The 25,679-nt window shown below is 39.0% G+C and overlaps 2 protein-coding genes across 2 annotated transcripts; one reads left to right on the top strand and one right to left on the bottom strand.

The window, feature by feature from the left end:
* Positions 1-567: 567 nt before the first annotated feature.
* On the bottom strand, positions 568-12,738 carry LOC124321112 (glutathione S-transferase 1-1-like). Its single transcript, XM_046784020.1, has 5 exons — positions 12,316-12,738; positions 6,980-7,200; positions 6,577-6,635; positions 3,040-3,181; positions 568-1,501 (listed from the first exon to the last, which is right to left on the bottom strand). Exons 2-5 carry the CDS (start codon positions 7,154-7,156, stop codon positions 1,136-1,138), a joined length of 744 nt encoding a protein of 247 aa, XP_046639976.1. The 5' UTR covers positions 7,157-7,200; positions 12,316-12,738; the 3' UTR covers positions 568-1,135.
* Positions 12,739-21,762: 9,024 nt separating this feature from the next.
* LOC124321068 lies at positions 21,763-22,852 on the top strand. The gene is made up of 2 exons (XM_046783974.1): positions 21,763-22,412; positions 22,480-22,852. The coding sequence occupies exons 1-2, from the start codon at positions 22,023-22,025 to the stop codon at positions 22,594-22,596; spliced, it is 507 nt and encodes a 168-aa protein (XP_046639930.1). The 5' UTR covers positions 21,763-22,022; the 3' UTR covers positions 22,597-22,852.
* Positions 22,853-25,679: the final 2,827 nt, after the last annotated feature.

Here is a 25,679-nt window from a genome sequence, read left to right as displayed (position 1 = left end):
GCTGGAAAATCATTTGAAATTTGAAAAACAAAATAAAATAAAAATCTTCCTCCATTAATTTATATTTTCCCTAAGAAGTGGAACAGGGATGAAGGGCGACAGCTGCAGCGAGTGAAACCTGTCAGGCCAATTTGGTAAAGACTCGTCGCCCGGCCCTGGTGTTGATTTACTGATGTTCCATTTTTTTTTTCCCGTCTCGTCATTTTCTCTTTTTTTTCCAGTTTTATTTTTTTCCAGCGCGGATTTAAATATAGTATGTATAACTAAACGCGCTTAAAATTCCTTTTATTTTTCTCGCCGTGTGGTTTTTCTTGTTTGTTTTAAAATATATATATAAGCCGGAGAAAGAAGGAGAAAAAAAAAGAAATCCGGCAGTTTATATGGACGGACTGCGTCGAGTGTTTTACGAGCCACTCGACTCTCCGCCGACGTACAAGTTTCCTCTTCATCAAAAAACAAACTCACAGCCGGAAATTTGGCTTTTTTAAAAATAACAATTTTCACACACACAGTCCGTGTGCTGCGAGATGCGCTGCTACCGCATTTTCGAACGATACAAAAAGTCTCTTGTTTGCGTGCTGTGCTGTTCTTTGTATTTCGAAATGTTTTTTCAAAGAGGGGGGGGGGGGAGGAGATGATGAAATGACACATTTTCCAAAGAAATAATAATCAAAAAGGGTTTTTTTTGTTTGTTAGCCGAATAAGGAAGGAGCTACAAGGGAAACAAGTGATTTTTCCATTTTTCTTTACGTTGTGTTGGGTTGTTTGCCTAATAGTTTTGTCAATAAAATTAAAAGAACAAGATTTCCAAAAAAATTGAAAACAATCAAATTAATCACAATCCGTCGTTGCCGAGGACAATTCTATGTTATGTAACAAAAGAGGGGGAGAGACAGAAGAGAGGCGAAGAAAAAAGGAAGTGCAATTGAATTGCTACAAAAGCTGAAGAATAAAATTTTTGAGAGAAGAATTTTTTTTTTTCAATTTTTTTTCCAATTAATTCAAATTTGGCAGCGTCTAGAGGGTTGGGAAACAAAAAAAAATGGAGGGGGAATTCTTCTCTCAACAAATTTTTTTATTTCGAAAAGAATTCGAAAAACAAGGGGAAAAAGTTGAAAATTTGTTTTAATTGTTTTTATGTGCGCGAATTTTTGCGGACGGACTTTGCGGCTTCCTCTGCGGCCGTTGCGGCGGCCTGCTCTCGCCGCAGTTTGACCCAGTCTTTGAACATGTTGATGCCGCCTTGATTGCACTCGTTGTAGTAGGGCAATTCCGTCTTGAGCTTGGTGACCCAGCGGAAGATGTTCTCGTACGATTTGTAGGACCACTCGACACCTTCCAGGTGAGTGACGGTGGCCAGGAGGGCCAGATCGGCGATCGTCAGATTATCACCGGCCACGTACTCCTCGATCTCCAGGTACTGGTCCAGGTAATCCAGGCTGGATTTCAGCTGATTGGCTTTCTGCGGGTCGCCCGACGAGCCCATGTAGAGGATCGGTTGCTAATAGAATGATTTCGCAAACAAACAAATCAACCGTGAGATTTAAAACAAAACAAAAAAAAACGAGAAATTCGAGATTTATCGATCAAGATGCTATTTCGCAGAGGACAACACATACGCGGAAATGGGTTTTTCAATCTACATATGGGAGAGACGCCCTGTAGCGGTGGCTAAAAGGAGAGTTGACCATATAAAGTCAGAGTTGACGATGACCCAAACATCGCCGGTTATAGCTCCCCCCCTCACAGCAGGAGGAAAAATCTACAAAATAAATCCAAAACTATGTTCCCGCCCGATTGGAATCTATACGCCGGCCTGTCCGCAACAACCAAAAGCCCGCGCGAAAAGAAGTGCCAATTTCCGTCACGGTGTACTACATCCGAGGTGATAAATAAATAAGAAAGAAGAAAAGGAAAAAAAGAAGAACTGGCCAGAAAGAAAATAACAACCAACTACTTTGCTACTAGATGATTTACGCGGTAATCTGGCCAGATCAGATTATGCAAAACGAGTTCTTGCGGATTATATATCGCTGGGCGGCAACGCCAGCCAACGATGGACCAACCGCGAGCTATAAAAGCACAGGAAAATCGGGACAGCTGGATCTACACGAAAAGATAGTATGTTGTACACCGTCTAAATAGATTGCCAATAATGTTGTACATATCCCACCCAGGGAAAAAAAAAATAATTGCGTTTCATTCTTGGGGGGGGGATTGATCGAAGTGAAACATTTTTATTCGCCGGTGGCTATAGACAAATAAATAATTTTTATTTTTTTTTATTTTTTAAATAAACGGCTGATGTGTGGGGGAAATGAGGTATAACCTTTTGGTAGTTCAGGGCGTAGTTAAGTGATGGATGACGATGAATTGGTCATCGCATCGACTTCCATTTACGGCATAGAAATAACTTTTTTTTCTTTTTTTCCATCAGCTCATCAAACATCTGGGAATGACGACAGCCACAACTATAAAACGCTCCCAGATATGATGTTGTATAGCCTCCGTCTATTTGCTATTTGAAATTCCCTCCACCCATCACCCCTCCATATAAAAAAAGGTAACACGAGCACATTTTTGGGTTGGTTTCGGGACTCCCGCCGGCTGGTAGTTTTGTGGCCCACCCTGTGTCGATCCCCTCCCAAAAACAGAGAAATGAAACAGCTCCAAATATTATGCCGATTTGTTTCGTTTTTTTTATTTTTTATTTTTTTGTTTTTTCGTTCATTCATTTTCGTAATTCCCGCCCTCAGCGCGTGGAACATCCATTAAGGCGGACGTCAAAACACACTCCCGCAAGGATATCAACGTATAGCCGCCGGGCTCGGATTGACCGATTGACGTGTCTTTCCTTTATAGAGTTTGTTTTTGTTGTTTAATTGTAAAAATCTGGTTATTTATTTAAAATAGATGTATAACTTGGGTGGCGCCCACTGAACGACTCTGCAACGGGCGACGGACACAAGAGAGAAGATATATATTTAAATATGCAATAGACCCGTTATTGTATTTGATCGAATAAAATAATGTACTCACAAAATAGTCGACCATGGACTTGTAGAGAGTTCCGATATCAAAGTAGAGCATTCGGTCAACGAGGGCCCTCTTCTGCGGTTCCGTCGGGTACAGCTGGTCGTCCTTGCCGTATTTGTTCACCAGGTAACCCAAAATGGCGCGACTAAAGAATTTTTTTTAAATATCCAAACCAACAAAAAATAAGAAAACAATCAGTTCCCTTGTTCTAGAAATAATTGAATATAATTCGTCGAGTCTTATTTCTCGTTTTTGTCTTTAACGTGTAACAATGCCATAAAAGAATTGAGCTGTGTGCGCATACCTGTAATCAAACGGTTAGACAGTATACTTTAAACAAAAATGCGCTGGGAGAATATTTGGTTTGTTTGACGGACTGACGAGAGCTATAGCTGCTATATAGGCTGATAATAACGATGCACACACGCCATACACACATACACATATCTGTCTAAGTATAGAGTAGTAGCTGCTACCATGTAATTTCAAATGTTTATTTCCTAAAACCTCAAAAATGAAAATGAAAAAAAAAAAATGTTTTTGCTTCTTCTTCTTTTGCCCTATACAAATAAGAACGAGTTGAGAAGTCTGCCCTCCGGCTCTACAAGAGAAAATCTGGAAGCTGTGCTGCTGTTGTATATATATATAAAAGATCCTCTATCTCTCTCTTTTTTTTTCTTCTTCTTGTCTTCCCCAGGTATGTAATAATAATAATAATCTCCATTTGAAATGACTCCAGGTTGAATTTTTTTTTCTTTTCTTTTCTTCACGAAAAATTATGCACCTGCCATAAATTCTCACGTTGGATTTTTTCGAGGTTACATATATTTACGAAAGCAAAAAGGGGATCGGCCCGAATGTGTGTACCGTTTTCATATTCACCTGATTCGGGTGGAATATATCAACAACTTCCTGGACTTGTACATATATACATACATGTCTGTACATATCGTTGCTCTGTTGCCTTCTGTGTGCACATGCGTACGTCGTAGAAAACAATAAAAAACAAAAAGGGAAAATCTAATCCAAGAAAAGTCTCGTGCCATGAGAGACGAGATGATGCTGAAATTTTCAACCAGAGATAGGTAGAAATAATCAAAAAGAAGAGCGATCGATCCTCCCACCGGAATGAATAAGTAGTCGCATAATTTCAAATGACGTTTTTCTTTCTTTTGTGATGGGATGATGATGATGATGGGGAGCGGGGGGGGGGGGGGGGGAGAAACAGAAAATTCCTCCTTCAACTGCGGCAAGACGAATTGAAAACACAATTTCTCTCGTGCACGTTGGGGAGGGGTTTGACGCCAAATAAAACACACAAATAGACGTCACACACACACGTTATTTTCTTGATCGTACGTGCCGAATGAAAAACAATGGCCGCCTTGTGTGTTTCTTCGGATATTTTCCTCGTCAGAGTTTTCTTCAGACGTGCAAAGGAGGGACCCCCCTTGGAATAATTTTTCTTCTTCTTTTTTCTTTCTTTTTACACGTCACGATCTTTATGTAAATTAACCTCTCGGGAATCATCATCCATTCCAAAGAGCCGGGAAGATAACGTTGCTGTAGGTAAAAATTCACGATTGTCTTTTGTTTTTATGTAATACACACACACACACATACACCAGACCAGATGGTCCTCCACTGTTACGCCAATGAAAATTCTTTTCTAGACATTTCTGTTTCTTTTTTTTTTTGTCCTGGTCACACGGAATTATGAAAATTTGTTTTGTTTTTTTCGGGAGTCCCGAAAATGAGCCTGAAGCTATTCTGTACAATACACGTCATCGTGAGTAATTTTCAGCGAATTTTTCACCGTTAAAAAATAATTTACTGTTAAAATATAAAAAGAAAGAAAAGAAAAAAAGGACAGCATCGCCTTGATAGTTTTTATGTTTTCATAACACAAGTCATAACGGCGTGCGGATACTGTCCCAACAAACATCAGCGACTAAAGTGTCGGCAATTGTTGGCCTGCGTGTGTGTTGTGCGTGTGTCACACAACATCGGAGTAAATATAAACTTTTTTTTTTATCTGATGATGTTTTTTTATTCTCCACGTAATATTTTCCGCCGGCACGCGGTATACATATAGTAATATAATATATATATATACTAAATCTATACGCGCGTGTTTAACGAGTGAGAGTTTCGAATGGCTTTTTGAGTCGACGTGTAATCTGGCGGTTGATTTAAAAAGAAACGGAATTTCCGTCGAGGGAATTTTATTTTAAAAAGGGGGGGATTTAAAAAAAATGATTTTAATGCTATCAAATAAAAAAAGAGCTAATGCCTTGCGGCTGTTGTAACTCGAGAACTGCTGTTGCTGGAACGGCGGAAAGAAAAAAAAAAGAATTTAACTTTTTTTTTATTGGCTGGATTTGTGTGTAAGTTTTTTGAAAAATATAGGCACAACCTTTTTTTCTTTTTTTTAAAGCTCAGACGGTACATAATAGCTCCTTAGAAAACTATACATGGACTTGGCCATGTTTCGCCAAAAGAAAGGGAAAAAAAATAAATTCTCAAATATCAGAAATTCTACAGTGGGCCCCGGCCAAATGTGGGAGTATAATATCCATACAATATATCGAGAGGCAGAAACACATAAAAGGAGCTGTGGTGCGCGTTGGTGGCTATACGTAATACAATGTCATCATTTTTGTTTTTTATCAAAAAAAAAAAAAAAGAAAGAAAGAAAATCTCGACTGGTTTTTTTTTCTATTTTTTCACCTCCCTCCCTCCATTGAACCGACTGTTATACGATTACACTCACGAACGGCTCATTGTCGTACCTCCTCCCGGACTAGGTTGCTGGAAATATAAAACATCTTTTTTTTTTGTTCGGGGCCACCCTAATAGAGACACGCCTATATGGAGAGGGAGGAAAAAAACATGGGCTCTGGTGAGCTGAGAGATTGTAGCTAATCATTTCTATTAAATGAAAAAGTAGAAAACCAGCAATGCGATAAGAGGATTGAGTATATTGCACACGAGCAAGTTCCGCAAACGCCCATAACAGGATAGAGCAGAGACCTGGCAGTTCCCGAAGAAGAAGAAAAAAAAAGATTTTCTCGACGCGATAAGGCGCCGAAAAAGAGAAGAAAAAAAACAAGAAGAGGATTTCATATTTTTATAGAGAGATGAGGATGGCGATGACGCCATGTTGAAGACATTAACAAGAGAGTCTTGAAAGGCTCTTCTCTACAGAGTCGAACTAAAAGAAAAGGAACTTTTTTCCGAACTAAAAATGACGTCAGATTCTTCTTCTCCAGGACAGCGCACAACATTCCGAGAAACAACCCAACAAAATCGTACACGCAGTTTTTGTCGTTTTTGTTCCAAGTGTTTTCTTGTTCTTTTCTTCGACAGATTTGAATGCGCCCCCTCGAGGGCCCAGACATTTTCCCGTCCGCAGTAACAGCGGCGGCCAAATTGTGTGTGTGTTATGCACAACAACAAGACTCTTTTTTTTTTTCGACGTCATAATAATACAATAAAAACTTGCACGAAATTCTTTTGGGGTTTTTTTGTTTCTCTTACCTTTCCCAGAGGATGAATCCGTCATCGTTGATGGTCGGCACCGTGTGTTGCGGGTTCAACTGCAGAAAGAAAAAAAGAAAAAAAAAGGCAGAAATTTATGAATGGCCAAATTCCGATTTTGGAATTTTGGAATTTTTTTGGGAAGCAAGAAAACCGCAGGGCAACTTTTTCCGATCATCTTTTTTTTCTTTTGTTTTTTCGTCCTGGTATTTTTATCGATCGGCAACATCCACATGCACAAATCGGGGGTGTAGTATGCCATACCGTACATGGGAGGGCTATCTCTATTATTTATAGATATTCCCGAGCGAAATGGTCTCAAACCGCAATAGGTAGCGGGCGGCCAATAATCTAATCAAAGGGGGGGAAAATAGCTGCGGCGAAATTGGTTGCGGGCACTCACTTTGACGAACCACGGCTGAGTGTGTTCGGCTTTCTTGTACATGTCGATGTGGCGCATGTCGACGTCGATGCCGAGCTCTTTGATGCACATCCAAACGGCCCGACACGGCGGCGAGGCCGCCATGTAAATGAACTCGACGCTGCACGAAGAGAAGCTCATCTTCTTCCTCGAGTCCATGATGGCGATTTTTTTAAGAAAATTTTCCTTTTTCTTTTCTGATCCTGTTGATTCAAATCAAAGGTGACGTCATTTATTATTTCATACAATACATAGGGGAACACATGTATGTAGGCTTTCGGGACACGTTAGTACACGTCACTCTATATATAGTGTATAATATTCATGGGCGCAAAAAAGAAATCAAGTTGCGTGATTGCGTTATTTCTTATTTTTTTTTTAAATCTGCTGATTTATTGCGTCTTTTTCCCTTTTTCGTCCGGGTGACTTCTCAAGGCTTCTGTAACGCAGCACCGCCCAATATGTGTGTTTGCTAGCTGCGTGCATATGTATACTGTAGAAACTGCCATGCACGAAAATATATAATATAAATATAGTGCGCATATTAGCCCTCGGGCGGCGAGTTCTGAGCCCATATTTTATCTAATGAACCCGAGTCTTAAGTAGTGAAATAAACTAGAGACGTGAATACACATTTTTTTTCTTCTTCTTCTTCTTTTCGAGTTGTGTGTTATTTTTTTGGCAGAAAATATATGAAAATATATAAGAAGCACAGCCAGAGCAGCCCCTGAGGTACTTTCTCGAGCTGCAGCAAACAAGAGTATCTTTAGTTTAGAAGACGAGAGAGTCGCGCTCTCTGGCTGCACACCATTTTCTACACCTAACAGTTAGACATGCACACACACACTGCGTGGCCATATAAGGCGCTGGGGACCTCTCTCTCCCTTTAATAAAAGAATCGACCAAAAGAAAAAAAAGAAAAAAAAGAAATTTTGTTTTTATATTCACAGATATAAAAAGCTCTACCTTTATATATATATATATATCTATATAGTATTTTCTTTCTTCTTTAATTCCAAGCAGCAGGTTAGACTCTCTTTGTGGTCTCTATATATACTTCAAACATTTAGTACTGCTGCCCTGCCCTTATTTCTTTCCTCCCTTCAAAATAAAATTTTTTGGTGGAAAATTCTTTTTTTGTAATTCCCGCCGATTGAATGGTATCCCGACATTTCGATCGGATCGTGATGACGGCATTTTCTTTCTTTTTTCTCCTTCCAGATTTTTTGGTTTTCTTGGTTTGTTATCGCTTGTCTGTCGCGCCCGGTTTATTTTTTTTTATCTTTTCACTTGTAAATGGACCTTTTTACGCCACGTTAAGGAAAGAAGAAACACCACAGCAGACAGAGCCAGCAGGTCATATAATAATAGAGTGTGTCTGCAAATGAATTCGAAAAGAGATTAGCCGTGCTTCTCTCTCTCTCTCTCTTTAAAAAAGACCCGGAGGAATATAATATCATCTAGACTAGAAGAAGAAGAAGAAAGTTGTATTCTATAGTTGTTATTTTTGTCGATGTTATCCGATGGAAATCGACCACAAGACGAGCCATCGAACAAGCTCCGGAATCTTTTTCGATTCTTTTTGTGGCATATCAAACGGTCGAGACAACTTTTTTCTTTTCCGTTCGAGATTGTTATAGTTATTACAGTTGAGGAGCAGCAGCAGCTAGCGCAGCTGTTTTGGTTCGGCTGCTGCCAGCAGCCAACTCGATCGCCATCATCTCTCAGAGAGTCAAAACATGGCGAGAGAGTCTGACTGGTTGTGTCTATACACGTACAACGTTTTTGACGACGAGCTGGGCGTGACACGGTCGTCAAAATCTCCTTTTTCTACTGGCCGTCTGACTTCTTTTTCTATCTTCTTCTTCTTCTTCTATTTTCTCTCTATAAGGCCAAGACCTCCTTTATTATTATTTGGAGATGCTCTTCCACGTACCTCGTCCGTCGAAGAGCAACAATAACAACAACAACAACAACAACCGCTGGATATAGAATAACACGCCCGATGGAGAGACGAAGAACCCCGACAAAACCAACAAACAGAACAATCTGCAATAAAAATTCGTTATCATAAAAAAAGGAGAAGCTAGCTTGTCTGCTGCTGCTGCAATGGCATTGGTCGATCGAAATGAGTTCGCCATCTTATTCCTAACACATACTTGACATCTACCGGTTTAAATGTATGCGAGGGACCTGCTGCTGGAAGAAGAAGCAATATAGTCACCTGTCAATTGATAATTCTCAACTTGCCAGTCAAGTTTTTTACTTATTCCGTCTCACCTTCTCTCCCGGCCACTCGAAAGAGACGAGAGAAAGAGAGAGAAAAAAACCACTTTAGAAATCTCAATGTGTGATGGCCAAGTGGCATTCACATGCCTGTACGATTTCCTTATACATCCCAATTTTTTGTTGTTGTCCATTTGAATAATTCATGTGTACACTATTCTTTTCTTTAACCTCAAAACGGTTATTTTGCATTCTCCGAGCTGTCGGTTTTAAATCCAAAGAGATTTTTGGCTGATTTATCAACTTTTTTTTTTATTGATTCGTTTCTTTATTCTTATATTTGATCAACGGATGACGCAGCTAAAAAAATAAAATAAGTTCCCCAGCTCTTTTTGTTTGTTCGCAAATATATCCAGTCGAGTGGCTCCAGCAGCACCTTTCGACACACGTTGAAAATTAATTTAAGAATTTTTTTTTTTGTTTCTCACCGACAGTGTGTGGAAATTTCTTTCTGTTTTTTTGCACTTGGGCGTTGTTGACAACACGTACGCCGATTGGTGAAAAAAAAAAGAAGAAAAGAAAAACTCGATAGACGAAATGACGCATACGTTAACGGGTTACCTTTAAGTTATTCCCAAGTATAGAGAACGAACGAACCAACAGGTGCGTGAAATCCTGCTTCAACCCTCCCGAATTTTGTAACGCTGTGCTAACTAGTTTTTTTTTCTTCTTTCCTTCTCTCTCTCTCTCTCTATTTCCCCTATTTGTACACACACGCAACTAACTCGTCGCTTTTTTCTACCAAAGGTCGCATCCCAAAAAACAAAAAACAAAAAAATTATCGGAGTCGAACTTTTTTCGGCCATGAATAAAAAGTAGGCGGATGTACTGTGTGTGTGTGTGTGTGTGTGTATGTATACCCACACGATTATAATTCGGGACTATGCGCAAAAAGCTCAAACTCTCTGACCCATACCATATTAATGAGCGAATCCGCTTCGCCGTCTCACTCTCACGATGATGCAACAGCACCGACAATAGCACACACACGGCGTACACGGTCAGATTTCTAGTCTCAAACATTTTTTTTTTTTGTCTGGGGGGTCGTTGATATTATTTGAAAAAAAAAACCGCACGCAAATATGTCCGGTGCATGTGTGAGCGCAGTTCTAACATATTATGCAAGATATAATAAGATTTGAATATTATAAATATGGCGCTCAAAAGGGGATTGTTACACAAATGCCAAAAAAAGAAATTCAGATATTCCAAAAGGGAAAAAGAAGAAAAAGAAAAAATGTGGATCAACAATGGAAGAAGAGTGGAGAAGAGAGAAAAACAACAACTCTTTGGGATGGGCGTCGACCGCTCTAGAGATTTCGACGGGATAAAAAGGGAAAAATAGAAACCACTCAGCATCGACGAACATCTATCTGATAATATGTTGGAAAAGGCAAAGCAGACGCCTGTTTTTATATAGATTTATATACATATCTGAGGAGGAGAGGAGAGAAGAAGAATAGAAGAAGAAAAAATGGCAATTAAACTGCTGCCTGGTCTCTATTGAGATGGAGAAAAGAGCAACCAAACTCCGAAATTGGACGAGAAAATCTTTTTCTCTCTGCTCAGCTGATGGCTTGTGGTTTCTCGTTCGTTCCACACACACACGGGGCTGTTGTTGTTGTTGCGTAAAACTGACAGGTCTCGTGTCATAAATTTACGCCCGCCCTTTTTTTTCGAATGACCGAAACGAAACCGAAGAGGAGAGAGGAAAAGATTTCCATACATTTTCTTTTTTTTTCTTAAGGGGAAACAAATAATAAAGAAAAAAAGGGCCGAATTTTTTTTATGTCGTTGATAATTCGCATCAATGGCGATCTAAATATATCCGGCGCCGTGGATTATGGTCGAATTTTATTTCTTTTATTTTTTTCTACGCCGGCCATTTATTACGTATCCGTTTGATTTACGAACGGACCCTGAAACGGGTTACGATCGAATCACTGAACTTGTATCTGATTAAACAAAAAAGTGGGAATATTATATCTATAGCTTCTATATTATATCACGAAATGAAATGGGGGGCGAGAAAAAGGCAACTGCTGCTGCTGCCGGGAAACGTTTAATATTTAGGAATATTTACATTTACAAGAGATGCAACGTCACGCGCGTCTGCTCAGAGCCAGCCCTGCCCGCCTCTTTAGATTTTTCTCTTCCACGGACTCTCGTTATTATATTATATTGCTGGCCCGGCTTATTTATTTCACTTGAAATTTTCGGAAGAAATCGAGCCGAGGGATTGGATCAACTGCACTCGATGACTTATCGCTTTCTCTGTTGACTGCGCTCGTTTCAAAAAGAAAAGAAAAAGAAGAAAAAGGAAATTGGCTAATAGTCGATAAGGCGACAGAGAGAGAGACATTTGTCGTCCAAATTAGATAGTTCTTCTTCTTCTTCTTCTCCACGCCGAAAATGAAGCAATTATACCGAAGTTTTACGGGGCCTTTTTTACAGGTTCTCCGCTCTGCGTGATACTCTCGACAGGACAAATACGGTCGACTCGTATTGAAACAAATTCCAAAGATCTATGCGGTTGAAAAAGGAGGACGGACGGTCAAAGGTGAAAGTTCTCTCTCTCTCTTTCTCACTCTCTCCAACAAATTTTCAAATTGTTTTTGGTTGTTACAAAACAGCCGAGCCGGATCTCTCTCTCTCTCTCATTTGCCATATGGAAAAGACATTCGTATGGAAAACTGGGGAAAAAGAAAGAAAAAAAAAAGGGGAGCCCCTCTACATGTTACAAAGCTGGGCAGCAAGAGACGGCCAGCTCCGAAAGTCGTGTGTTCCATACGATGTATAGGCCTCCCTCCATACACTCACGCCGTTTGTGTGTGTGTGTGTGTTCTCTATTTCATTTCGCCTCGCATTTTTCGAGATTATCGTCCACGGGCACACACCATAAAAGGCTGAAAAGAACCGATGTGTGTGTCTGTGTACAACAACAACAACAACAACAACAAGAAAAAAGAAAAGAACGAGAGAGAGAGAGAAGAGAGAAGAAAAACATGGAAATATTTGAGAGAGAGACTTACAGGTGGTTGAGCTGGTCGTCGACGGCGTTGCTATGAATACCTTTCAGAAATGTTTTCCCAATGGGAACCTGCTGGTTATATTTCGTTGTTGTTGTTAGAGGGAGGGCAGCGGTGGCCAAAAGAAAAGAAACAGGAAATCAAAAATATATAAACTTCGGTCGAAAAAATTTCAAAATGTGCACAGAAACGTTTTTTCTTTCTTCTCGGTGATTTTTTTCCTGGTCGTAGAAAACCACAAATTTTATTCAAACTGCAAATAAAATTTGTCTCAACGATTTACTATTTTTCGGATTTAGATTCCCAACTATACGGAATCGAATTCAAAGTTTGAATTTTTGACGGGAAAAAAAAAATGTTTTGTTCGTTCTGTCCGGGATCGAACCGTTGGCTACGAAGTGATCCGACCGACTGGTGCGGTCTCGGCTGGCGTTCGGTCCTTTTTGTTACGACGAGATTTCGTGTCTGTGTGTGGGGGGTGGGGGGGGGGGTGGGGGGGGGTGGGTGGGGTGGGTGGGAGTTAGGGAGGGGATAAGGAGGGGAGGGGGAAAAAGGCCAAGAAGAAGAAGAAGAAGAAGTAGAAGGAGGAACTCAAAATAACAAGAAATAGAAAAAGAAAAAAAAAAACTTTTGAGCTGCCAGCTGATCTCGAAAAATGATACAACCAGAAAAACTGAAAAACTGAAAAAGAGAAAGAAGAAATGAAAAATATTTTGGTTGTATTTCTGTGACGTCGGCTCCTTCACTTCACAATGACACACTCTTCGATTTAAAAAAAATCGACCCTCTTGTGTACGTATTCCGGATAGAGCTGGGCATATAGACACACGACAACAGTGTGTGTGTGTTGCCCGCGCTATTATCATTCAAATGTCACGCGTCTAACGCGAAAGTTCTTTTTTACGACGCTTATAAAAATGACACGCGTCTCTCTTATGTTCCATTTTGTAGACGTACTCCTTCACTTGTGTGCGGAACACGGACAAAGATAAATCATTTCCACGTACTCTTTCCTTCAGCAATATTTAAATCTCGCGCCTTCAAAATGTGAACAACTTCCATCAGTTGTTGCAGTGTCTACCGAGAAATCGCCATTTTCTACGATGACTTTGAGGAAATGAAATAATCCAAAAAATAAATAAAATAAAAAAGAAGAAGGTGGGCGGGAATCCAATTTTGAAGATACGAAACGTGTCCTTATAACCTCCCGACACACACAACAGCCGGGGATGATATCTACGATATACAGCTGTGTGTAATAGTGAATGTGTCTGTGTGTGTGTGTGTAATGGCGGCGGCACGCGGCCGCGGTCGTGAAATCGTGCCCAGGTGGTGAACGTGTCACACACCCGTCCATCACCGCACGAAACGGCCGACACACAACGCAGCAGCACACTGCCGTCGCGTGCTGCCCATAACGCCACGTCCCGGAACTATATCGCCCTATCTCTTTTTCCCTCACGGCCTTTTTACCTTTTTACTTTCTTTAAAAAATTGGGAAATTTGTTGAATTTTGTTCCAAATAGAATTTCTTAGATAAAGGAAAGATGTCCAAAGGTTCCATTTATCTTCGCTCGACACCGACCTTTTAATGATGCCATCCAGAAAAGCATTCGAATGTTACGTGAATAGTAAATTGAGATAAAACAGAAAACAAAAAAGAAATTTGTTACACAATTTTGGAAGGTCTATCAGAAAAAAATGTTTCAGTTTCCTTTTTCTTTTTTTTCTTTTCATTTATTTTAAAAAGGAATTTTTATCTCGGTCTGGAAAACGTCACGAAACTCACCGCCCCGTGATGAATCATCCGGACGTATGGTGGCGGGCTATCATTTCGATATCTTCATAATACGCAAGAGCATTTCGAGCTGCTGCTGCTGCTGATGTCGAGCTCGTCAAGCGGAACAATTAAGCGATGACTTGATTGCCCTGTGCTCTCTCATACATGTACGCGTCGACAGACGGCAGACTCTGTACCTCAACCGATGATGTCATGTGACGTGTGGAATGATCTATCGTCAAACACCCGTCCTACTACTCCTTTTTTGTGATGTGATTTCCCCACGTCACATTCCGCTTGTTTTTCTCGATTTCATGCTCGGCCAGCGTTCACATTTCCAGAAACGACTTCTGGATATTACTCTATATATATAGTATACCACTTGCCCGTGTGTTGCATTTTATTTGGCGCTTGTTTGAGGATTTTGAAAATTGTGGGTTTCCTCTTGGAAGATTTTCGAGTCGACTGGATTTTAGGGACATCATATCAACGGACGGCGAGAAAAAATGATTCGAAACTGATGAGGAAAAATTGTCCTGAAATAGAAAGATCGCGCTCGGACGATGGCCGCCCGCCCGCAAACTGTCACGCTTATAAACGAACGCATATCCCGAGAGTCAGACTAATATGCGGCGGCTCGTTTATTTCTTTGCTGGGCACCTTTTTTTCTCTTTTTTTTTTATTTTTTCTTTTTTTTTTGGCGAGAGACTCACGCGGTCGGAGCGCTAAACGCGTGGGAAAAATACACACGGCCATCCTTTTATGGACTAATCTCAGCGCAGCCACGGCTGGAGGCTTTTTTCTTTTCTCTATTGAGCTCTTCGTGGAAAGGCTCGTTCACGGTTAGGCCATCAATACTTATATACCTTCGGCGCGGGCAAATGATGCAAAACGGGGTGGAATTTTTCCGGTGCTCGTTTCCCAACAGCTTCTTCTTCTCCTTCCTTCCCACATTCCCCAAAGCCAACCGAACACGACGAATCACAGGAACATCTTTCAACACAAATTCAAGACATCGTTCAAGAGGGCCGTTCGTGAGTAGTCAAATTGTCACGATTTTTTTATTTTTCTCTTTTTTTCTGATGGGCTCAATTCTTTATTTTATTTTTTTCCTGCTTCTGGTTGCGTTTGTTCTGCTGTAACCATCGGTGTTGTATGCGGTTGTATGCCGCCGCTCGAAAAAAATACAAGATTATCCAAACAGCCCAGAACAAAGAGCGACTTATTCACACTCGATGGAGAAGCTGTGCTGTGAGTTAGTATTTATGTAAAAGGGTTAATTCGTACGAGAGCTGAACAGCGCTCCCGGCCGTTCGTTGTTGTTGTTGTTGTGCAACGGGAGAACGTTACAAAGACATTCATCAAACGAGAATGAAGAAGGTGACGTGGAAACGAAAGAGAAAAAGGCTGTCGTGTTTTTCTTTTTACGAGGCCGGAGGGAGTATGTAGTTCGTTATATTTTTCATGAATCCAATATTTGGTCTTTGGTGTGTGTGTTTTTCGATTAATATTTGAGACGTATTTGTATACGTAAATTGCATTAACAGACATTACCATAAATGGTGGCCCCTTTCGGGAATGACAGTATAGACTTAGGGTATAGACCCTACTTTTAAAATTAGAAGTTGCATATTACTTACAATACTTTTAAAGATGGAAGATGCATTATACATTATTAATTATTACTTAAGTAAAAGCTCCATTCGAATACTGTGGCGGTCACCTACGTCACTTACACGCATATTTTCACCTCAGCGTCCATGCAAATGAATTGGCATAAATTGAATAAGGTATACATTTGATTATAACTAACTTATTGACGCTATTGATTTAAATAAAACATATATTTCGTAAACGCATTTTATATTTTATTTTATTTTTTGAAAATTTCTGGTTTTGAATTTTGTTGCTTTCTTTCACCGCTAGGTGTCCGGATCCGATTCTGTAAATTGTACCGCGCGCCTGGCGTCGCCATGATGGCACGCCAAAAGGGTCAAAAAAAAAAATGTAAAAAAAATAAAGCTTTGCCGCAACGCCATCTAGCGGTCAAATATAGTCGGTCAAATATATTTGGCAGTGTTCTTTTCCCTACTTTGACAACATAAATTCTATAGCTAATCATACGATATTTATTTCTATTGATTTCCAATTTCATCTCCTTTAAAAATTACGATTCAACCACCTACCGACGAATAAGCGAAGAAAATTTCCGCGTACTGCGGCAAGAAAAGGGAATTTTTAAATGTAGTTCTATATTTGACCGCTAGATGGCGTTGTGGCGAATTTTTTTTCCCCTTGGCTCCGCTGAGAGTAGGTCGCAGGTTTTCGCTCTCTCGCCCACTCTTGTCAGAAGTCGCTTGCCATTGCGGCATGTAGACATTGGGACTAATAACCACAAGGACTAATCGAATGCGTCACTAGAACGCGACACTAGAACGCCCTTCCACCACTAGAACGTCCATATTTTAGCCACGACATTAGAACGGAAAAACCTCTAAATTCCGCTGCGACACTATAACGTCCACATTTAAGTAACGACAATAGGACGGAAAACCTCTAAATTTCTCTGCGACAGTAGAACGTTTTTTGCGACATTAGAACTTTCATATTTCACCAACGACTCTAGGACGGGAAAACATGTATTCTTATTGCGACACTAGAACGGCTACAAAAGAATCTTCCGCAGGGAATGATTCTTTACCGCTAGATGGATTTGGAATGCGTCACTAGAACGCCTGCCCTACACTAGAACGTCCATATTTAAGCGATGCAACTAGAACGGGAAAAACTATAACGACACTAGAACGGCTAATAATAAAATCTGCGGTGGGCTTTCATTCTTCACCGCTAGATGTAGGAGATGTATAAAGATTCCGTTTAGGTTGCGCGAATTTTAAAATGAATTGAATGCTACATCTGCATACAACAAGGGTATAATTATGAGAGTTGCAGCCATTACTTGAGACCACCTATCAAATGCGGGAGGCCCGTCAAAGAAGACCACGTCTTCAGTTCGCAGATAACATGTTAACTAGTTGGAACGGTGAGTCCTCTTTTTTTTGGCTTTCGCATCTGATGATGCCCATTGACAGTTATTTGCATTTTCATTTATAGTCGAAATGTCGAAATGCCCAGCTCGCCCAGCTCCGAATTGAGAGATTACCCGGGAGGAATTACAAAATCTTTTAGGTAAATAAATAATGTAGGCTCCTAGGTAGTGTTTAGTGTCACCTTACCAATCCTATTACGAAGTTAAGAAGAATAAACCTACAACAGGCATTAGCCAATAGTTACGTGGCGCTAAATTGATAGACGACTAATTAAGTAGTAAGCGTTGGATGGTTCCAATAAATTTGTTGTTGCGGATGTTGAAAGTCAGCTCCATTCGTAACAAAATAAGCCCCGTAAAGTTCACGACGCTGGAAAGATTGCGATTCCGAAAGATTAGCCTGTGCCAATTAATGACGATAGTTCAGTATGGCTAGACTAGAAGACAGCTTGTCTGAGTCAGATAGCGCTTAATAATTTAAACTTGAGAGAATAACGTGATATGCATCCTCACATTTCTTGGTGCCCATCATCATGCGTCGGTAAACTAAGCTACTCTGTTATTTACTTGGTCTAAAAAGTAGAAAATTGATCGTTCCAATAGACTGGAGTAGCATTTTTTGCATTTTTTGTGTAAGTTCTGGCTGTCACGAACGTAGAAAGCAAATAAGGGTGACATCTAAATAACGTTTATGAGTTCAAAAGTTTAGATTGTAAAGTTAATCACAAACACAAGTCGTGTTTTAAGTAAATAACGACACGCGCGATTGCACTTGATAAAAGACTTCTGTTAATTCTGTTCATATTACAGAACTGATCTGGCAAGGGACGAATGGCCATCGTAATATATCTGGCTATCAGGGCTCAGATTCAATAACGAAGCGTGAGGTTGAGCAATCGATGAAGACCTCCTTGTTCCCGTTCCAGACGGCCCAGTCACCTGAATACCAGGATTTAATTTCTTCATTCTCGATTCGTATCTAGATTGTTTTTCAAGGAGCTGGATTAAAAGAAATTTCAAAAGTGTAACTTTTTAATACATTTATTCAACTGTTCTTGTTGAACACTCAAAATGCCTAGCTAACCTAGCAGTGCAATATCCTTAATCTGACATCCAAACAAATGTGAAATATACTTTTTCGTAATGAATTGATTTCGCAAACATTATTTATTTACCTAAAAGATTTTGTAATTCCTCCCGGGTAATCTGCATAACCATTTTACTTCACTTATATAGCTGAAAACAGGGCTGGATCACCGCGGTGAACTTTCTACCACGGTACTACCGTGCGGTAGTACCGCACGACTTTACTCTACCACACTACCGCGTTAGTTTCCAAATTACCGTGCGGTAGCGGTAGTTTTCCACGCCATCTAGCGCTGATTTTGTAAAACACAATAGAAAAACAATGATGGCGCTCTAATTTTACTTGAGCAATTCATCAGGCCTCTGTTGGATCACCAATCTTTCACGTTTTTAGTCCAAACAATAATAGTTATCCATTCTTAAACTTTCTAATTGACATTTGCGAATGAAATTTCATAACATTGTAGGTGAACTTGAATTAAATATGAGCGGCGTATAAGCGCCTAGCGCCTTGAGTGAGAAGAACGCTTGTTTTCAAGAAGCACGCGCACGCGTTCACGGCTTCTGAAATAAAACGTCGCACTTCCGTACTCCGCATGGTTGGAACGTTTGTTCTGCCTTACTGGAAATATCTATTGTACCAGTGAGCAGTTTCCTGAATGATTTTTTATTTTAAACCGTTTCGTTAAATAAAATCAAAAATTAACTCTACTTTATTTAATTACAAGAATTAAATCATGCAAGGATGTTTCATTTAATTCGTGATTTAAACGGTTTAAAACACAGTGAATCACGGATAAACAATAAAATTGTAACAAGACGAGAAAATCACACAAATGAGAATCTTTTTGCCAAGATAAATTAAAAAAATATTAATTTTAAAATAAAAAAAATATTTGATTGAATTTTTTGATTGATAGTTTGATACAATACTTCAAAACAATTATTTCTGATTGTTATTCATAAATCAAAATAAATCTTGATTATCACTAAGAAATGGGTTTTTAGATCCAAATTAAAAAGAAAATTTTTAATGAAAGTATATCAACTCTTCTATATTCCGCTTGAAATGAATTTGAAACATTTCAACATTTTCATTTGCAAAAGATTTAATACTACCGCAGTACGACTACCGCTACCGCGGTAGAACCATACCGCGATAAACTTTTCTTTTTTAGTTACCGCTACCGCGGAAGCGGTAGTTTTTTTAGACTACCGGGCCCTGCCCTGGCTGAAAAAGACAATTTGTACGACAAGCAAGACACGTATGAAATGTGAAACAATCACCAATAAAGGTGTTACAGATTACTCAGATAGTGATTACAAAGAGTGAATTGTGTGAAGAGCGCTAAATTTGCACGTAGTTGTTTTATTGGCCGCTAGATGGCGCTAGTTGATTTTTTTTTTTTTTTACATTTTTGTTTTGTGTCGGTTTCGGCTTGCCATACCATGGCACGCCAAAAGGGTCACAAAAAACATGTAAAAAAAAAAGTTTCGCCGCAACGCCATCTAGCGGTCAAATATAGTCGGTCAAATATATTTGGCAGTGTTCTTTTCCCTGCTTTGACAAGCAAAATTCTATAGCTAATCATACGATATTTATTTCTATTGATTTCCAATTTCATCTCCTTTAAAAATTACGATTCAACCACCTACCGACGAATAAGCGAAGAAAATTTCCGCGTACTGCGGCAAGAAAAGGGAATTTTTAAATGTAGTTCTATATTTGACCGCTAGATGGCGTTGTGGCGAATTTTTTTTCCCCTTGGCTCCGCCGAGAGTAGGTCGCAGCTCCGCTCTCTCGCCTTGTCAGAAGTCGCCTGCCCGCATCACGGCAGGTTGCACTGCTCTCTCTCTCAGTTTCTCTCTCCCTCTTAATGATTTACTCCTGTTACTACTTTTTCAAACTGTATTCTCTCTTCAATACAAGATAGAAACAGAGTCGTTATTTCTCGACATTTTGGTTAAAAAATATGCGTCCATATTTAGAGGCGAATTTCAGCATGTAGTAAACGGTCACTTTTTCATCATAGGCTTTCAAAAACACAAATTTTCCGTTAACGTTCTCTGTTGTCTTCGACAATAGAATAATAAAAATAAGAAAACTTCGACAAAAGAAAACTTAAGTAAAACCAAAGTTCTACTTTAGAATTAGATTACAGCGGAATTTTAAAAGCTTTACTTACCGCTGTCGCTGTCGTTCTAATATTCTTTTTGTTGCGACATTACGTTTGACTAACTCATTATATTTTGTGTTAAATTCTGCAGCAGGAATTCTATTTTCGACATATAGAGTTTGAGCAAACTCTACGAATGCCAAATTTCTTGCTTCCTTTTTCGTTTCTGCCAGTTTGTCGACGCATGTCTTATCTGAAATATTAAAAGAAAATTAAATTTTTTTTTTATATTTAAACATTTTCTTACTTTGCCCATATATTGGGTACTGCAGTGTGCAGCGGTATCGTCTAGGTGTACCAGTTTGCAGGAATACAAAATTTCCGACGCCGAGATGGTGTTCGACACTATTACGTGCGTTATGGACATTGTAATGTCCCCATCTCCCTGTTGATTTTTTTTTTCGATTTCGACCGATTAACATCACGGGAATCAACGTAATGCTCCGGATAGGACAGTACAATGAAAAACTTCCTCTCTTCGAAGTTTTTGAGTAGCCCGCATTGTAACATTTAGGGCAAATTTTTTTTGAACCAAAAAGAATACTGGTTCCTAAGCCACATTCCTTGTTCTGGCAGTTTATGCCTTTTGGCTGGATAAAAAAATCCTTTCTGATAAACCCGTCATTAAATTGAGCAACATGAAAGCCTGAAGGGATGTCGATTACGACATGGTCGACTGTATTCTTAAATACATGTCTTTTTCTCATCACTCCGGAAAAAGTTGATTGCTTTTCACGACGCAAAATGTTTTGCATTTTTTTTTGAATTTGTTCAATCTTCAACGGACATCCTTAGGACATCTAAAGTACCATACAAAAATATAATTGAACGAAACATTTTGTTTTTTTTTGTCGGTTTCGGCGTGCCATACGCCGAGAGTAGGTACTCTTTTTTAATTATGTGATTAAATAGAATGCGTCTGCTCCAATGTCGGAGATTACCGGTATTAAATCCACGCCATCCTGGAAAACGAGAAGTTGTTAATTTTAATACAACAAGAAATTATTTAAACAGACAACAATAGACTTACTGGCGCTGGCTCTCTGATCCGTCAATTTTGGCCTTTTTGGCCAAGGGCTCCAGCTCTGTTGGAAATGGTTGTTGTCTTCGTTCTTCAAACAGGGCAGCAATCCTTGGATCATTCCCCAGAACACGAGATTCTGTACTTTCGAGGCTGTAAACAATAGAATAATAAAAATTATATTACTTCGACAAAAGTTCTACATTGAAAAAAGTTCTATATTTACCAAAGTTCTACTTTTACCAAAGTTCTACTTCGATAAAAGTTCTACTTCAATAAAAGTTCTACATTGATAAAAGTTCTACTTTTACCAAAATTCTACTTTAGAATTATATTAAAAAAGCTTTACTTACTCCTCTCTTCGTCGTTCCAATTTTTTTTGTGTTGCCCCATCAAGTCTGATCAACTCATGATATTCGTCCGTTAGTCTGTGTAACTCGTCTTCTAGTTTTTTTTCTTCCATTTTTAACGATTTTTAATGGATGGTAATCAACAGAAGAAAGGTGCAATGATAGAGCCGGGAGAGGGGAAACGCCAAACGGACACAACAATCGACAAGAAAATTGGAACTTGGATTTACGAAAAACAATTACGGTCATGCAACCTGTAGACTTGACTATGCTGTTTGCTGAACCAGATCTACGTCGTCTGCACCGTCTGCACTTACCGATGCAAGATTACCGACAGCATGAAATTTCTCGACTCACGGCTGACAATTTGGATCTCCAGGAAAATAATGATTTGCTATCCGAACAACTCAAAAAGTACAGATCGCAGATGAAATTGGCGAAAAAGGTGAAGCAGGAGGGTGTACTTGCCGAAAATCAGGAAGCCAGCCCTGAAGTGCATGAAACAGTTCATTCGAGTCGTAGGAACGAAAGAAGCGAATCACCACTGCCGGTTGTTCGTAAAAAGGAAACGATTACCTTGGGATGTTTGATTTTAACATGGACGACGAAGAGCAGATCGCCAGGAATCTCGTCTATGGTGAATTCTGATGGTGTTGTGACGAACAAAGTAACTTGATAACAATTTCTTTGGTGTGAATTTCTAGAATTCAAACCAAGCGTTGCGTCAACTCTGTTACCCGGTCTTCCGGCATACATCATTTTTATGTGTGTCCCACACGCAGATTACATCAACAGCGACGAGAAAATCCGAGATTTCTTAACTCTGATTATTAACGCTATTTATCGACTCATTAAGAAACGCCATGAGGATCTGGACATTTGTTGTTTGGTTGTTGTTGTTTGATTAGTCAACACGTGCAGATTTTTAGACAATCTAAAGCAGTATAGTGGAGAAAAGGTAAATTACGATATGCGCTTATCGTGGAAGAATCCCACCGTCTGTACTACTGGATTCAAACTGGCTATAAAGGGGGTGGAAATGTGGCATTAATTAATTATTTTGACTGTGGCTGCCGTTTTTATATTGAACTTTTTTGGGATTATATGTTGAACTTTCTGGGGGTTTTATATTGACTTTTTTTTTTTTCTATATTAACTTTATGTTTTTTATCTTATACTCTTTGTGGTTTTTATATAATACTTTTTACCAGTTTTTTTATTCTTTTCTGTTTTATATATTGATATTTTGGAAAAAAATGTATATTGAAAAAGTGGCGGTTTCGGGCTCTCATAAGGTATCATCGTTGTCGGGGGAAAAAAAAGAGCGAAGGTGTCCGAGCCACGTTTGGGGGGGGGGGGGTACCTAGTAGTAGGCCTCCATCGACATCTCCAAGCGGAGTCAAAAAAATTTCCAAAGTGGTGCTCTGTTCGATGGACGTATTTTCCAAAGTGTTGTTCTGTCTAGACTTGCTGGATACGTGATTCATGCGCCCGTTGTTCAATGCGTCGTTTTCAAGTTCAATGGTTTCGACGATTTTGTTACGATAAATTTGTAGGAGTGTTTCCAGCTCCTCAACTTCACCTTCAACCGTGTAGAACATTTGCCTATTCTCAGGCCTCGTCTCCATCGAAGTTTCAGGATTCCTGGGAAGTCAAAACAAATTATAATCACGCATTTCCAAGATAAAATAACATTTAAAAAACTCACTTGAGATTTGAGATTCTCAGTTGCACAACAGTTCCTACAGCCTCAAAGCTACGAATCGCATCTTTGAAATTGTTGCATAGCCGTGAGCTACTCTAAATTTATCGTGGGTTTCAGATAACAACCTAAACGAATAATAAATAATTAAAGGAAAGTTTGGCAAAATTGTTTTTGTTTTTCATTATAAACCTGCTATCTAATGGTAGCCAAGCTTCTTGCATTTTTACATTTAAGAATTACAGACAAAATTAGTAAATTCAAATTTCTAATCTTTTCGAAATAACAACATGTGGATATGTTTCACACTAATTTTCCTTTTCCCGTCATACCATCTTTTTTTCTTTCCATTCGTTCGACCCGAGTCTAACACTTCTCGACACTTGCTGCCAAAATCCGTTAATTATCATTTTCCTATTAAATTCTGCCATTTTAAATTGCTCGCATTGTAGAAGATCTTCTACTAAACTAAACTGCTCTCACGGCAGTAATTCGTTTTGTTGATTAGATATCGTATTTCATTTGTGTTTCTCTCATAGCAACAGTTTGGTCACTTTTACAATCTCCATATTGCTCCTCCTTAACAGTTTTCGTTCCACAATGGCAAAGTTTGATAAAACAATGCAAATGAACGCAGAAAATTTACGCAGGAATGTTTAATTCTCCCAACTTCAAACAAAAATTGATGTCGGCTGCATACGGTATATCAAAAAGGTTAATGTTGAATTCATGTATTAATGTTGTTTTTTTGTAACTGAGGCTTATTTGAAATTGACACGTCTAAAAGAATTGCCAGGCGCTATGAATTCTGGTGCTGCAACTAAAAATTCGAAATCCTTATTTCTACAAACTCCGATGCAAAACTTACCAGTGGGCCAGTGTTTTCAAACATGTCACGAAGGAGAAGGTAAATGATTTGAATGCATGGTAGATTGAACTCTTTAACAGTTATTGAATTATAGGTAGACTATTTGAGGGTTTTGTAAACGGGAAAGCAATGTAATTCCTGCAAAGTTAAGACATTGAGTTTAGGTGATGGTGATGCATTCGCGATTAAGTTTATTTTACCACCACTAACCTCTTTGCCCGTCAATTTGATTTTCCTGTTGATGCCTAAAAGTCAAGTGGTGGAAAAATTGATATATATAATCTTTGCATTCAGTACTCTTTCGTTAGAAATTGGTGGTGATCATAAAATTTTAATAATTAAACAAACTTATGGTTGATAACGCTTCATCTTCAATTTCAAACTAGTGGTATTCCAAATCGTTCTACACATGTGCAGTGGATAGTTGACATTTTTGCGTCACACGCTAGTGGGTTGGCGTCGTAGTTCAGATATGGATTGGAGTTTGTCAAAATTTACCGACAGCAAATCTAATAAAGAAATGTTTTGAACCCATAAGCCATTTGCGTCCTCAAATACGTGCAACAATGAGGACAAACTTTGACTGTGTAACGATTGCTGGACCTACCATGGCAAACTTCACTGTTTAGACCAGCAATTTGGTAATTCTAAAACAATTGCGTACGTTAAAACGAAATTAATTTGGTTGATTCTTCCCTAGGAACATTTTCTTTTTTATGAAAGCCAGTTTGGAATACCACAGAAAGACATTTTTTTCGTCATGTATGAGACCAAAACTGCCCAGAAGTCCGAAACAGTTTCTCCCATTTGTAAATCAAGAACCGAGATATTGACAGACATGAAAGAGCTGAAATGTATTCATGTTGGAGATGTTGGAAATTTCAAAGCAAAATGGTTGAGAGATCTATACTTTAATTGTTTCTCAAGAGTTTTCGTTGGTGGACTAGATCCTTGACGCACACGTGACGGTGCATGGAAGACCTTTACAAACAAAAATGTTGTTGAAGCTCGCCAACGAGATGACATACAGCAGCTTTTCTTTCTGTATTCACGTTTTCTAGTTGACGTTGGATTAAATAAAAAAAATTTAATTCAGTCAGTTGTTGTAATGTCTGTTGTATTAAACAAAGTGTTTCAAATAAATAAAATTAAATTTTCTAATCTTGGAAATATTTAACCACCTAGGATAAGTGACTTTGAATTGGTCCACATCCACTGTCATGAAAATCAATTTATTCAGTACACAAGAATTCCAAAATACTTCTGTGGATAAAAATAAATATATTTTTATCTTGCAATTCATTTTTTAATTTGACTATACTTACTCAACATCC

This window comes from Daphnia pulicaria, chromosome 1, assembly GCF_021234035.1.
Source record: "Daphnia pulicaria isolate SC F1-1A chromosome 1, SC_F0-13Bv2, whole genome shotgun sequence".
NCBI lineage: Eukaryota > Metazoa > Arthropoda > Branchiopoda > Diplostraca > Daphniidae > Daphnia > Daphnia pulicaria.
Note: the sequence above shows the minus strand (reverse complement) of the source record. Positions and strands in the feature narration are given on the sequence as shown.